The sequence below is a fragment of the Brachyistius frenatus genome, unplaced genomic scaffold (assembly GCF_029030835.1).
Source record: "Brachyistius frenatus isolate BFR_SWC_R1_liver_20210118 unplaced genomic scaffold, ASM2903083v1 Contig_158, whole genome shotgun sequence".
Taxonomy (NCBI): Eukaryota; Metazoa; Chordata; class Actinopteri; family Embiotocidae; genus Brachyistius; species Brachyistius frenatus.
This window is the reverse complement of record NW_027210757.1, coordinates 322,271-337,994: the sequence shown is the minus strand read 5'-3', so window position 1 is coordinate 337,994 and position 15,724 is coordinate 322,271. Positions and strand designations below refer to the sequence as shown.

The 15,724-nt window shown below is 46.3% G+C and overlaps 1 protein-coding gene across 1 annotated transcript in view; it reads right to left on the bottom strand.

Annotated features, from left to right (window-relative positions):
• Positions 1–15,724, bottom strand: part of afg2a (AFG2 AAA ATPase homolog A) — a 99,584-nt gene that overhangs the window by 16,795 nt on the left and 67,065 nt on the right. Inside the window, exon 17 of the mRNA XM_069716501.1 lies at positions 388–552. Coding sequence (XP_069572602.1) covers positions 388–552 — 165 coding nt within the window. The remainder of the gene's footprint in view (positions 1–387; positions 553–15,724) is intronic.

The following is a 15,724-nucleotide window of genomic DNA, read 5'->3' as shown; positions in this document are numbered from 1 at the left end:
ATCTAAGAGTTTCGGAGGACAGTAGCGGTTTCTCTGGCCGAGACAATGCGAATCACGCGGTAGACGAAGGCGGGGAGGCAAATACTGTCAACACAAAGGAGTGTTTGTACGATCGCTCGCTGTCCGCCGTGCGACCACGAGGCCGCTCCGTGACACAACGCAGACACGACACAGGCATCATGGAAAAAGCACGGCAACGATCTCTCTGCAACGCCGACCGCAGTCACACATCGCAAAAAAAAAGAAAAAGAAAAAGGGAGATGTGGGCCTGTGAATGCAAAGTTGTAGTTAAAATCCTCGGGGCCTCTTTTCGATTGAATTATAAGTGTGTGTGTGTGTGTGTGTGGGGGGGGGGGGACTAATAACACAACTTGTGTAACTGCTCACCTCTGCTCCCGAATACTTGTCGGTCCGAGTCACCAGGTCGTCCAGGGACACGTTCTCAGCCACGGGCATGTTACGGAACTGCAGGGAAAATATTTCCAGTCGGGTCGGAGCATCTGGAAGAGGCACGTAGACGATCCGGTCAAGTCGACCTGGACGCATCAGAGCCTGTGGGACGGAGAAGAAAAACAAACGGCATCTGTTTAGCCGTGGCATTTGGAAAAAAATAATAATAATTGATTGTGAGCTTACAGTACGCTCTTTCTCCAGCTCTTCTTTTTTTTGTCACGTGGGTGTCAAGAAAATACCGTCGCGACGCCGTGGCTCTGACCTTTGACCCCTACACACTGCTTAATTGTTCGGAAATGAAGTTCACTCCCGCTGCTGCGTTGATCGTACGCCTCTTTGGACGCGACCCTGAACCGGACGCCCGAGTTTCCCGCTGTAGTCGGCGTGGAGTCGACGTTATCAGATGAACCCTGCACTTCCTACAGATCGCATCTCCGTGACCCCAAAACAATCCTCAAGCACCCGAAGCCGCCGCCGCCGTCTCGCTCGTCAGACGTCATTAAGTGGCAGGCGCCTCTTAAAACGCAGACAGGCTGACGGACGGACAAATATGTCCCCGTCTCCATTTCCCCTGTGCTCGTCCTCGGCCGGGGGCCGCGGGACGACCAAACCGTTCGACGAGCAAAAGGAACAGCCGGGGGCGTTTTTTGTTGTTGTTGTTGCTGTTGGGAAAAATAAACAGGATGCATTTCACTCACTGAGAATTAGCATTTTAACGAGGGACCGTCAGAAAATACAAAAAAAAACCATCAACCGCAGCTCTCGGCGTGGTTGTTGCTCTTCTCGGGGAGTCCTCGGTTGCTCGGAGACGGCGTAGAGGTCCTGGCTCGGAGCCAGACGGGCCGCAGTGGGGATGGGGGGGGGGGGGCAAAACGGGACGGAGACGAAAGGGCGGGAGATGAACGCAGACGGTGGGCCGAGGCGGGAGATCACGTCAGGAGCGATCAGTGAAGGTTGGAGGGACCGGCAGCACTTTTAACTCTTCTTTACGCGCCGCTCTTCCGTTCCTGCTACTCGAACCTCCTCCTCCTCTCGTTTTTTTTTTTTTTTTTATAGACGTGGAGAGCGATGAACATTCAAAGTGTTGCGGGGCGAAGATGAACTGTACTCCACACATCGGGGGATGCGTTGTGTTGTACCGATGTTCGTTTAATTTGGTGAAATGACCTGTAACTGGATATGTATTTTTGCTTCTTTGTCGGTTTGTATGTTGGCATATTCTTGCACTGTCGTAACCTAAATATTTTTTTTTTTGGGGGGGGGGGGGGGGGTGGGAAAGAAAAAAGCAATTCAATGACGTCAACTTCAAACAAAAAAATCGTGAGGACTTTTTTCAGTTTTCTGACATTTCATTAACAAATTATTAACAGAACAATGTGGAGAAAAAAAAACTTGAAGTTCTTTCCAAAGTCGAGAATAAAATTAGAAAAATGGATTTTGAATTTCTCAAAAAATTTTAATTAAAACTGCTGGAATATCAAGACAAAAATATAATCTAGGGCTCGAGCTATATGGTCAAAAATAAACTTGGGAACTGCAACCATAACTTAAAAACAAAACAAAAACTGATACTCGCATGTCTATACTGGAGGTACGGCGACAAAAAACACCAACTGCTCTTTTCACCACCTGCTTGAAAAGTGTTGTAAAACGGCAGTTTACTGGGAACTGCCTTTTATCTTCTGCTTTTCCTGTGCAGTGCGTGCGTGGGACACGAGAGGAACTGGAAACTGGGGACAAACATCGGGAGCTAGGCCTTTAGGTAACCACAACAGAGCCGCGCCTAACAAAGGAGCGATGGACCATGAGGAGGAAACGTTCTTGTTTTTCAGGTCTCTTGGATTCTTCCACTCGCTCGCGGAGAGGTCGGCGGGCTCCGAGCGACAAACTGTCGTCGTAAAAATGGATCGAGAGGAACGACGTCAACATTATTCAAAGCCGCCCCGGAAGACCTGCTGGGGAACGGACGGGTTAGCTCTGTGTCGGAGGGCTATGAGAGCTCCAAAGACCTGATAAGATGCATCTGGCGAAGCCATCACGAAAACAACACCTGTGGTGGTAAGTTTGTTGTTCTGCTTCTTTCCCACAGGATGATGGATATTGTAGGTGCAAATTTGCGTGCAAGGAGGTGAGACGAGGTGTAGTCCCGGGGGAGGGGGGGGTTGAGGGGAGGTGGAGGGGACGGGGGGGGGGGACTTCAGTCTGCGGTTGTTTGTCGCAGCAGGTCGAGCCAGTTGCGCCGCTGCATTATTGCAGAGGACGTGCCAGGGACACTTCCTGAGTTGCTCTCCCCTGGAAGTATCTGGCGGCCGCATGCCAACACAAACCTGCTGACCCCTGGCTCAAAAGAACTCACACAGTCGCTACCGCGCACGCTGACGAACGAACACACACACACACACACACACACACACACACACACACACACACACACACACACACACACACACACACACACACACACACACAGACGAGCACGTACGCGAGCACGTGTGTGAGCACACACTTATTCCGGGGAAACGCTGCTTGGGATTTACATTTTTAATTTCGGATTTCATTTTTCTAGCTACTTCATCAGCCGTTAATTCACTCCACACAACATAATGGAGAAGTGCCTGTGGCTTCCAGGCGCTCGGCCCCCACAAAAAAAAATAAAAAAATAAAAAGCCGAGCCGACCCTCAGCTTTGAGACTGCTAAACTCATCTGACTGCCCTGGAGGGAAAGAAAGGCTTTTCTTTTCTTTTTTTTTTTCTCTTTCCTCCCAGCGAGAGCAAGGGGCCCATCCATCACTTAACAAGATACACTTCCTGTTCTCAAGGATCCGGGGGAGGTGGTGGTGGTGATGGGGGGAAGGGGGGATGAGAAGGTGAAGCGGGTGTGTGTGTGTGTGTGTGTGTGTGGGGGGGGGTGGTGGATCCCAAAAGACAAATACTTGGCTTTGGCATCCCGGGAAAGCGTTGACGGGCTCTTTTTCGTAACGGCATCATTCCACCTGAAGTCTCGGCTCGACAGGCGCAAGGCGAGAGGAGGAGTGAGACGGACGAGGACAAAAAGACACCCAGACAGTCCACTTGGAAAAAAAAAAAAAAAAAAAAGGACTGCAGGACCTAAAAAAAAAAAAAAAAAAAAAAACTACAAAGAAAACACAGATAAGTGGTGTGGGAGACGGCGAACCACCTCGGACCAAAAAAAAAAAAAAAAAAAACAACAGCCGGATAAAATTCCCTCGTTGCTCCAACACGAGTCTGCATGACGGATCGCATCCACCTTGTTGTGCACCAATGACACGACAGGCATCATTACACACGGGCCATTAGTAATTAGAAAATGCCCCTAGGTAAGAAATACCTCCTCGCTTTAAAGTCAACACTGAACCATTTTATACTCCACTAAACCTGGGCGAGGGATCGACACCGAAGAGCAAAAAGAAAATCGGTGAGAAGGTCGTGAAAAACATGTTTGGGGGGGGGGGGGGGGGTGGGGGGTAGGATGAGGTGGGGGAGGAGGGGGGAGGGAGGGAGGGTGTCAAGCTGATCAAAACACACACGAAGAGAGAAAACAGAAAGACGGAAGAGCCAAAAAAAAAAAACTCATCCGCTCTCCCCCCCGAGCCAAGTTTCACTGCCGATAACAACAGTAATCATTCCAGGCATTCGCAATCCTCCTCGAGAAGTGATTACCCCCTAATGACAGACGACTTCCTATCCGCGAAGGCCGGTACCTCTCCCTTAACCACTGAGGAATGCTGGGAATCTTCCGACCCGGAGCGCCGTTCCCCCGAGCGCATTCTTGGCCCCGGCTTCGGCGCTGACCCGCTCGGAGCTACAGTCTACGAGGGCTGTTTACAAACGGACGCCCCCGCGATTTCAGGTGTCTTATTCTTAGACGGGAGCTCAGGCGACGGCGCGGCTAAATCGGATCCGCCGTGTTACAAAATGAAATGAAACACTGGGTTCATGATGACTAAGTTCCCAGCCCTCTTGAAAATCTCTCTTCTGTTCAGGACTCTTTTTGCTGGTGCTTTAAAAAAAAAAAAAAAAAAAACGAACAGCATGATAGCAGGCTGTCTGGCTGAATGAGTGGTTTGCCCCGAGGAGACACGAGTTGACTTTGTTCCCTGCCCGGAGGCGTTTGCTGTATGTGGTTTCCTAACCTGTCAATCCGCAATCCTCAGAAGCCTCTCGGTGAGTCATACTGACTTGAGATGGGCCACCCTGGATTTATGCAGAGCACACGCGCACACACACACACACACACACACACACACACACACACACACACACACACACACACACACACACACACACACACACACACACACACACACACACACACTAAAACTAAAATATGCAGAGAGCTCGTTGGGAACCAAAAAGCTCACGGAGAGGTCAGAGAGGTCTCCGTCTAAGAGTTCACATTTGAGAGATTTGAATACAGGGCACTGACTAAATACTGGTATATGTTGGCCATCACATGAACTAAAAGGTATTAAAGTTATCCTTAAAGTCTAGTTTGATGGTAAATCGGTGAAACTAGCTGCTGAAATTTGGACTGTGGAAAGCCCTAATGAATATCCCATCCTTCATACGGAGAAGCTTCCATTTCAAGGAAAAAGTCTTGAGTCATTTTTAGACTATTTCCACGGATCCAGACCCGGGTTCGTTTCTGACGCAGTTCGGGAGGAAGTTTGTTTTCATAGTCGAGAGTCCTCCCGAACCCTCGATCGAACTCGATTTCTGCAACGTGCGTCTGTTTGCAAAGACTCTCACTTGAGTGAAATGTGCCGGTTTCGAATCTTCCACTATCGCAACTTTAGATTGCATTATGTTTTAACTCGCGACCGAAAGGGGAATTCAGTCACACCTGAGCATGCAGCACGCCACAGTGCAGCATTGTTTTGTTGTGCGGGGAATGACGTTGCGCCACAAAGATCAGGCACCCGTGACCCGGAGTTAATGCCACGATTGCTTTATGAGTGCAGTTTTATTGCGGAAACATTCTGTTACTCAGCTTCTGGAACAAGGAGCTATTGACTTTCATATCCGTGCCACAGTGAACCAGGATTGCAGTTTGAAAAAAGAAAACAAGAAGAAAACAACAACCCAAGATTCGGAGAAAACGGCCTCATTGCAAGAAAAAAATAAAAAATAAATAAAGTGTGTGACGAAACCCTTCGAGCTTCGTTTCACCACTCTGCTGTGTGTCAGAGCACAAAACAAATCTATCAATCCTGTTGCTCCAAATCCCGCAAATTAGAATCATCATATCTATTGAAGATTTTCTACGCAGATGACATAATTTTGGACGAGGCCACGCCGCCTTCAGAGGGACACCGGACCTGCTTTGTGTCAGTCTTGATTTTGATGTGGGAGAGGGATCAGAGGAGGAGCACAATAGAGAGAGAGAGAGAGAGAGAGAGAGAGAGTGAATGGGAGAGCGGGGAGGGATGAGAGTTAAGGGGGAGAGAGAGAGAGAGAGAGAGAGAGAGAGAGCAGAGTTGGCAACCAGTCAAAAACATGAGAGGCTTTCACTTTGGATTTTGCCCTTGAGTCAAACTTACATCCGGCAGGCGAGGCCACCGTGTCCAAGAACCAAATAACTCTGGTGCTGTTAACCCCCTACTGTCCCACATAAGTCTGCACAGCCAGGAGGCAGCCGAGATTTGTGGCTTCAAAATGAGGTAGAAAAACCATTTGAACATATATTTTTAAGATCCTACAAAATAAAAGTGCACAAAAACTGCACACCTCTGAATATTAAAAAAAAACAAAAAACAACAACCGAATGCATGTAGTTTTGAAAGGAACGTTTCCGAACTGTTTTTGACCTTTTAGTTTAAAACTCTTTACAGCGAAACGAACAGATCCGTTTTCAGACAGCGGATCTAATAAATTCTATACAAATGCCTGTATGAGAGGATATTTACGACGCCTTACAACTTGTTTTTAAACGCCACAGCTCTGGTCATCATTTCCGTTCGATGACGTGAGCAGAAATCAATCGAAATGACTGTATTGGCTTAAAAAAAAAAAAAAAAAAGTGAGCGCACCCCAAATGCAAGTCAAAAAAACACACTTCTATTTCAAGTGTGTCTAAAATAACGTGTTTGTTTTTACGAAGACTTTGGGTAGAATAATTCTCCTGTGTTTTAGCTTCCAACAAATATCTGGGGTTTAGTTTTAAAAACCTGCATGACTGCTGGGCTGCTTGTGTTTCTCGTCCTGCAGCACTTCATTTTAAGCAAATTCATTTAATCAGTCTGCTGCTACTGTTTCAGAAATAATTCCTAAACTGTAATAAACCAAAAGTTTTCCTTTAACACACGGACAGTTTGGTGTTTGTTTAAGTCTCGAGAGTCGTGAATTCACACGTTTACCTTTTTTTTTTTTTTTTTTTTTATTTGTCGCCCCAGCAGGAGTCAGACTCCGAACCTGGAAAGACCACAGTGTGTGTGTGTGTGTGTGTGTGTGTGTGTGTGTGTGTGTGTGTGTGTGTGTGTGTGTGTGTGTGTGTGTGCGGGTGGGTGTGTGTGTGTGTGTGTACGAGAGTGTGTGCATGCATGGCGTAGCTGAGCGTACAGTCATTACAGAATTAGATGTCACACCTCTTTTACCTTTTATGGCGTGTGTGTGTGTGTGTGTGTGTGTGTGTGTGTGTGTGTGTGTGTGTGTGTGTGTGTGTGTGTGTGTGTGTGTGCGTGTGTTTGAGGGTCACACTCATATGGAGACCAGGTGAAGGGGCTGAGATGAGAGGAAGGGGGGGAGGGGAGAAGTAGCAGCAGCTGTGTTGCTGCTCCTTTTGGGTCTGGGGGGGGTGGGGGGGTGAGGAACGAGGGAGGCGTGGGCCTCACACCCCCTTACAGCTGCCCTGTGGGGGGGCGCCGCAATAAAGTCCCTGAATCTGTCCAAACAACACCGAATGGCTGATCCTCACACCTTTGCGAAAATAAAAATGGCCGCTGCCAAAAAAGAGAAGTCTTATTTTGATAGGGGTAGGTGAGCAGAGTATGTGTGTGTGTGTGTGTGTGTGTGTGTGTGTGTGTGTGTGTGTGTGTGTGTGTGTGTGTGTGTGTGTGTGTTTGTGGGACGGGTTGTCCACCCAGTTAAAAAAAAAAAAAAAAAAGGTGAAGAAAAGCAGAGGAAATTAGACCGAAGCCATGTTGAAATGTCGACTCATTGGAGCCCGAAATAAAAAAAATAAAAAAAGGGCAGTAAAGCGGCTGCCATAAAATACATGTATGTTTGCTTTACAAAGAGGCGTTTCCTGTGAGCTGTCCGCAGTTTAATTCTACGGGGCCTCGCGTTCGGTGTAAACTCGCCAGGTCTGGTTTCCATAATCTGCCCCAGAGCACCTCCGAAGACTCCGCGGTCGGGTCGCCGCCTTCAGAAAACAAGCGAGCGGGAATAACCGAATGACCGAGCTTTTTTCCTGCAAAGGTTCCCCCGACTCTTCATTTGTCTCACTCATCACTCTCGGTGCTACCGTCATCCTCACTACCGCCGGCCTCTGGCGCGGCACGGTGCGGTGCGGTGCGAGGGCGAAGTGCGGAGGCAGAAGCGCTGGAAGGGTGAAGGTAATGTAAAAGACATGCGTCTTCACAGCGGCGTAAACAAAGTTTACAGAGACTGCTCCTGTTACGCGCCAAACGATTGTGCAGCGGCGGCGGCGTCCGGGAGCTCATTTTAAACAAGCAACAAAAGTTATAGTCATATTAAACATGCTTCTCGGTGACACAACCATAGAATCACATTGTGTTCGATTACGGAGGTTTAAATTAGAATTTGCATGCATTCTGACCCGACGCAAAAATTCGGTTTTCACAGTAAAACGGAAAATCAACGAACTAATGACAGCGATGACTTTCCCCAAACATTTGAAGGGGCTTTTGAATACAACAAATGCCAAATAATAAATAATAGTAAATAAATAAGTGTTCAGTAACTACCCTGTAAAACTGGAGTGCAAGTTTTTTTGATCATCGCACTGCTCTGACTAACAGAGGTTCAATTCTTGGAAGTGGACAATGACAAACCCAATTGTTCCCACCCCTCCCAACTTAGATACACGCATGTAAAAAAAACAACTCATATGCATGCATATACAAAGTCTCTGTTTGACGCACACACCTCACACATCCTTCTCACACACACACCCACACACACACACACACACACACAAGAGGCCCCACTTCCCCCCAGAGACAGACTGCAGGTGCCAGGCCCACCTCGGGGTCCCTGCCGGGCTCTCGTTAGGCCTGGTGCCATTCAGGCGGCTCCTAACACGCAACCCCGAGTGCTTTGTGTTTCTCTGACAGCCCTTGTCGTCCTCTTGCACGTAGTGGTGAAAAAAAAAAAAAAAAAAAAGAGGAGGACTTCAGGGATTATTGCTTTGAAGAATTTGACAGAGCCACAAGGCTGAGACTCACCTTGCACTTATGGCAATTTTAAAGGACTATCACAGTGACAGTCCATCACGATTAAGATCTTTTTTTTTTTTTTACAGCGTGACTGTGTCATTCCTTTCAAGATTTTGTCAAACCAGGCAGATGTTTCTCTGGCAAAAACTACGTCAAGTAAGTCATAGAAAACGTAGTTGTATAGTTGTGCTGAAATTAATGGAAACAAATTATGAAAGAAAAAAAAGAAATTCAGAAATCTATGAAATTATAAAACAGGTGAAGTTACAAGTCACTCCAATCCCAGGGCGTCAAATACTGCAGTTTATTTTTTCAGGCTGTTACAGATATATGCCGGAGGTGGTTTAGGCCATGGAGTGTATATGCAGATGCAGAAGTGGCTTAAAACTACAATACCGCCGAGTGCCACTAGAGGTCGGCTCCAAAAAGCCTCCGGCGCCATAGACTCCCATTCAACTTCTCTTATGAAATTCGAAGTCAATAAGTTTTTTCCACGAGTTATGTCGGTGTTGTTCGCTAAAATCGCTCCTCCTTATTCGTTTTCTGGCAGTCCATCTGAAAATAATCCCGTCATTAATTAGAAAATAAGCTTCAAAGAGCCGTGTTTTCTGGCCCAAATCCGAACTTGGTGCCCCTCTCTCTCTCTCTCTCTCTCTCTCTCTCTCTCTCTCTCTCTCCCCCCCCCCCCCCCCCCCCCCCCCCCCCCCCCCCCCCCCCCCCCCCCCCCCCCCCCCCCCCCCCCCCCTTTTTGTACGCAGCTTTCTGACGCCCAATGACGACAGTATGCGACGCCCGACGACGCGGGGCTTGAAGTTATTTCGTAGCCTGAAGGTCAAAGTTCAAATCCAGTTTCCGACGCCAGTATGGCCCCACGGAGGTTTTCTTGAACCGTCAACGGCAGCATCACAGCTTCACCATAAAAACCATCATCACACTTATCTCCGCCTCCACCGTCTCATCATCATCTTCATCACGAGGCCCTGGTCTGTGTCGGCATCACTACCCCCCCCCCTCCTCCACACACACACACACACAGAACTGAATACTCACATATGCTGCCACTTGCAGATACTTACCGAAAGAGAAAAACATAAACAGGCCCGTTGCTGAGTGACAGAGCCGACTCGGCCAGATCAGTTTCCACTTCCGTGAAATCTAAACATTAGCTTGTTCACCCTGATCCTGAGCTGAGGCTGAGAGAGGAGAGCGTGTGTGTGTGTGTGTGTGTCTCTGAGTGTGTGTGTGTGTGTATGTGTGTGTGTCCAGGAAGACAGAAAACAGGGGACATGTTAATAGAGTGAGACAATACCTCGAAGCTGGAGTATAAGGCGGAGAAGGACAAAGACGGACCAGACAGCAGTCTCGTAATCCCTCCATCATTAGATCACCCATGAACACCTTTCACACAGCTGTCGGGAGAGTTCACACTGCAGAGCTGTGTTAAATGCTCAGTGAACAGGAAATTAACCAACGAACCCCAAATTTCTTATTACTGATCTTTAAATTAATTTGGAAAGAAATAGTACTGAAGATTAGCTAGTTCCACTTTCTGAAATTTGGCTGCTTTTCTCTCTTATATTGATATTAATGTCGTATTTTGGGGTTTTGTTACTTTCAGCTGGGCAAAACAAGAGAGGAGAAAATAACACTGTAACTTTAGGTGAAGTAAATGACTAAACACACACACACGTGGACCAATCCTGAGGACCACACATCCAACCGTGAACTTGGACAACCTTTGTCATCTTCCCTTTTTAATATTCCCGCCACATGCATATCAACATTTACGCTATATGATGCAATAAGACAACATGACTTCAACAGAACTGAACTTTTTCTGAGTGTTTTTTTATGAAGACCTTTAAATTGTAGAGTTATCGGCTACCCATCGCAGTCCCGTATGCAAAAACATGTCGTTTAAGTGGTGAAAGTAAAAGTACTTTTTAAAATACTTTCTGTAAACTCTCGTCAAGTTACCTAATTCCCCCAAATTACGCGGCGCTTCCTAAAGAATTCACGAACGTTTTTGGACTGTCGGGGGAAAAAAAAAAAAAACCTCGAGCGCAGTTCAACCATATCAGCTTTTTACGTATTTACCGCACTGTGCACAAAAAGAGCTGCACGCTAAACGTAATCTACAACATCAGAGCAATTAGCCACCTACTGTCAGAGATAACAAGACAGAGAAAGAGTGGAGGAAGGAGGGAGGAGGAGGAGGGAGGAGGAAGAAAAAAAAAACCTCCACCCAGCATGTGAAAACCTGTGTCAGATTTCGCCACAGACAAGGTCACCCCTCTCTTGGTCTCGCCTCAATGCCCCGGCTCGGTAACCGGATCCCGCACAGGATGGCGACAAACCTGTTTTTGTCGTGGGGAGAGGTGCCCATTGTGTTTACAACACCATTACATTACATTATTTTATTTTTTTTTTTACTTTTTTCCTCTTTAATCACGAGGCTTTTTAATTTTACCTGTGATGGGGGGTGGTGTGTGTGTGTAACAACCTCACAGCTGCGAACTAGCAGCTTCAAACACACACACACACACACACACACACACACACACACACACACACACACACACACACACACACACACACACACGTGTACACACAAACAGCAACAGAAAAATAAATAAATAAAACGGCTTGTCCCAATTCCTGAGCCCAAGCATCATCGTCGGTGTTGTGCTACACAGCCAAGTTAACACTTGGTATGTTTGTAATTGTGCTGCCTATGAAACTGCACAGTAATCCCTTCCAGCTGCCTCCCTCACTCACCCATCCACCTTCCTCCTCCCTCCCTCTCCCCTCCCCTCCCGCCCCTCTCCCTCCCACCTCCTCCTTTTCCCTTTCAGAGAAACTGTAGCTGCAGCTCTGAGTTTGTTTTCCATGGGCCCTGGTGGATTCATCCTGTTGACAGCGCCAAGCCTTTTATGCATCGAAAAAACACAGTATTCCCTTTCAGGTGGAGAGAGACGATGGAAGGGAGAAGGGGAGCTGAGTCGTGGGGGGTGGGGGGTGAGGGCGCAAGGACGGTCCTCGCAGCAGACTGTTAACTTCAAAACTCTTGGTCCTCATCTCTTCACCAAGAAAAAAAAAAAAAAGAGTGAGAGACAGACAGTGAGAAGGGAGGGGATGAGGGATCAAGAGAAGAAGAAGAGGAGAAGAAGAAGAAGAAGAAGAAGAAGAAGAAGAAGAAGAAGAAGAAGAAGAAGAAAGGAAGAAGAAAAAAAAAGAAGAAAAAACAACGGCACAAAGGAGTGCGTAATTAAGACAGGAAATGGGAGAAGAGAGGAGGGCTCTGGGGGCTTTCAGAAAGAGGCTGGCCGGGGTCGCTTTTCCAGAGAACGGAGGAGTGGGGCTGATACCCGAGCCGTCTGAATGGAAATCAGATAATCTGTTAACACAAGGCATGGCCCAGATCCTGCCTGCAGACTGACATGGATAGGCCAGTTCCTGTTCCAATCCGCTGCTGTGGCACAAAGTGTTGCCAAGGCAACCAGCTGTTCCAGCCAAACTTTGCCTGCCCCCCCCCCCCCCCCCGCCGCATGTGAGCCGGCGGCTAAAAACGACAGGTGGGGCTACGAAGCGGGTAAGAAGCAGCACCGAGGCGCTTGCGAAAACATACAGCACAGAACTTAAAACTCAGAACCAGAACACCCCGCCGACAAAATGCTGCCCGACCAACGAGGGGGTCTCTTAGTTCAACGATGGGAAAAAAAAAAAAAGTTAACAAACATGTCGTTAATGCACAGGTGAAACCGGAAGAGAAATACAAAATGCTAAAAATATATTTTCCCTGTTTGTTCTACTAGTATACTGTGTAGCTTTCCTTTTTTGTGTACTGTATAACTTTTGAAAAGTATTTTTTTACCGGAGTAATTATATTCATCATTTGGGATATTTATGTACTTGTTATGTGGATCCGGTATCGGCCCATAGATTGTATATAAAAGTGGACGTAGCTTTCAAGGCCGCAATAAGCTGCAATACCCCCGAGTGCCACCGGAGGTCGGCTCCAAAAAGCCTCCGTAGACTCTCATTCAACTTCTCTCATGAAATACAAAGTAAATTGATTTTTGAGTCATTTCGGTGTTGTTGGCTAAAGTCACACCATTTTAGTTGTTTTCTGGCAGTCCATCTGAATATTATAAAAATAATCGCTACCAACTCAGCAGTACTTGGCCTCATGTTATCTTACAAGCAGACATCTTAATGAGCAGTGACATAACCAGATGCGACGGCAGATTGGTACTTAGTTAAGTTAAGATATTGGTGGAGAAAAAAAAAAAAAAAAAAAGTTGCATTCCTCACATTTAACCACCGAAACCAATGGAAAACCAGTTGGCTTCCTGCCTGTCAATATGATCCACTGCTGCCCTGATCGATGCAGGCTGCTACTGTTTGCTAACTAGCCACATTAACACATCTGGTTAAGAGATCCAATTTTTTTTTAAATTTTTTTTTTTAGCATGTCTTCTATGACCTAACTCAAAACACGTTCTACGTTTACACAGCCTGAAACAGTACAGACGGCTCCTGCAGCCAAATCCAACAGTCTCCCTTTTCCACACTTTCCCCCCAAATAGTCGATTTTTACAACTTTATGCTCATTTACATTTTTTGTGTGCTTTGTCACAGTATCGTTTAGCTGCCGCTCTGAAAACGGGCCCAAAAACCGACTGATCTACCCAACAGTGGTGTTGGTCTCGATGAGGTGTTAGGATCAAACTCTCCCCCCACAGTACCATAAAAGTATTATTTACAATGGTTTGAACAACTTTATAGATTCCCCCGGAGGTGAACAGGAGGCCAGGGCTCTAAATCAAAGCTGGTTAAAGGTAGCTATTTCTACCTTTTTTTTTTTAAATCTTGAGCCGTGTTCATATTTTAAAAGGTGGCGACTTAACAACAAGAAGGAACAAATCTCCGGCAATAAAAGCCCCACCGCTACACTCGTGTTGTTTCCTTAGCCTCCTCTTTGATTATCAAATATCTGAGTTGGAGGAGACCAAAAAGGGGGGAGAGAGGAGGGAGGGTGGAAAAAAAAAAAAAAAAAGAAAGAAAAAATACACCTCCTACAGGACCTCCACCTCTGCTCCCACTTCAAGAGCGAGGCGGTGCGACATGCGGCGGCGTACCGCAGCTCAAACTTCCCCTTCCTCTTGAGGGGAAGCCATTTTTATTGTGTTCCACTGAGATAATTGCCAATCCTTTTAAATGAAAGGGTTTTTCTTCAGTGCTCTGGTAATTACTAGATACGCAGCGAGGGTCTGGTGAAGGAGGGGTGTGTGTGTGTGTGGGGGGGGGAGGGGTTGGTGGGGAGGGGGTGGGAGAAAAACATGACAGGCAGGTATTAAAATTCAATGGGTGGGGCAGGAAGGAAGTCGAGAGAGGGATGTGTTGAAACAGAGCGAATGAGGGAGGGCTGGAGGCACGCTGCGCTGCTGCAGCCTCCGTTTTGGGGTTGAGGAAGGACATGTTTATGGTCTGAGGGTTGGGCCATTTTTTTTTTTATCCGGTAGAGCAATCACTGTGCCAAGTGCCAAAGACACATCTGCTTCTGAGCAAATCTTTTTTTTTTTTTTTTTTTTTTTTTTACCATGCTAAGATGAATTATGTGGCGATCGCTGACCTCAATTCCCCCCCCCCCCCCACCAAAAAAAAAAAAAAATCACATCTTTTTTTAGGAACTTCCCATCAAAATTTGGAGCAGCTGAGCCCGAGCTGAATAATTTGTTCAGACAGCACAAATTACACACTGCGCTTCCTCTCCTCAGTGTGTTGGGGGGGGGGGGGGGGAACGTCTCTCGGTGATGATGGAGAGATTGAAAACCAAAGCGAGCCGTAAGTGCACGTGCAAAAGCTTTACACCTCAAAAAAAAAATTTTTTTTTTTTTTTTTTCTTCCGGTGTGTGCAGAGTTTCACAGCGCTGCTCTGTGAATCACCGAAGCTAAACACACACACACATACACCAACGCAATAATTGTGGGGTACGGTTGTTCAGGATCACACACTTATTAATTACTGATGTTTCACAGTTTGTTGAAAAACGAGATGAAGCCAAACTTCAGTTTCTCCAGATTAACAACAAACAAAGACAACATTAAAAAAAAAGAAAAAAAAAAGGGGGAATAGCTTAAATGTGTTGAATCACCTTTTCCATTAGCGCGTTTTTCCTGTCAAGGCCTGTTTGCAGATTTGACATAGTGCATGTTATGCAAATGTTAGTTCAATAAGCGTCCAATGCAAAACAATCGTAAAGGAAAATATAACCGTATCATTTGTTCTGCATCTTCAGTGATTGAAGATTTTTTTTTTTATACTTATACGAAACTATATCATGAGAAACATCAAAAACAAAATAAAGTTGGGATTGTATGAAATGAGCCATTCTGACTGTTTCAAAAAAAAGTTGCGCCTGCAATTTAAACATCACTATGTTAAGGTCCCATATTGTTTAAATTGAGATTGAGATACTAAGCTACGAAGCTACAGGGCCGGAGACAACCTGTGGTTGGCCTGCGTGTGTGTCACTCTGAAAAGGAGTCAGCCAATCAGAAGAGGGGTTTCAATGACATCAATGCACCTTGAAGACGCAGACACAAAACAGCCAGTTCCTCATTGGGCTTCGGAGAGATTTAAAACTATATTGAGACGGTATTTGGTACTTAAAAGAACTCCAAATATTTTATTTACGGACGTCAAGATAAAAATAAAACATAAGTCAAAGTGTAAAATATGGGGAGGTACGACATGAATGCTGGATGATCCGGCCGGGAAAAGTGTGGAAAGAAAATAGGAAATTTACTCCACTTAAGTCAAATATCTTCAAAGGTAGGTTCTGCATCAT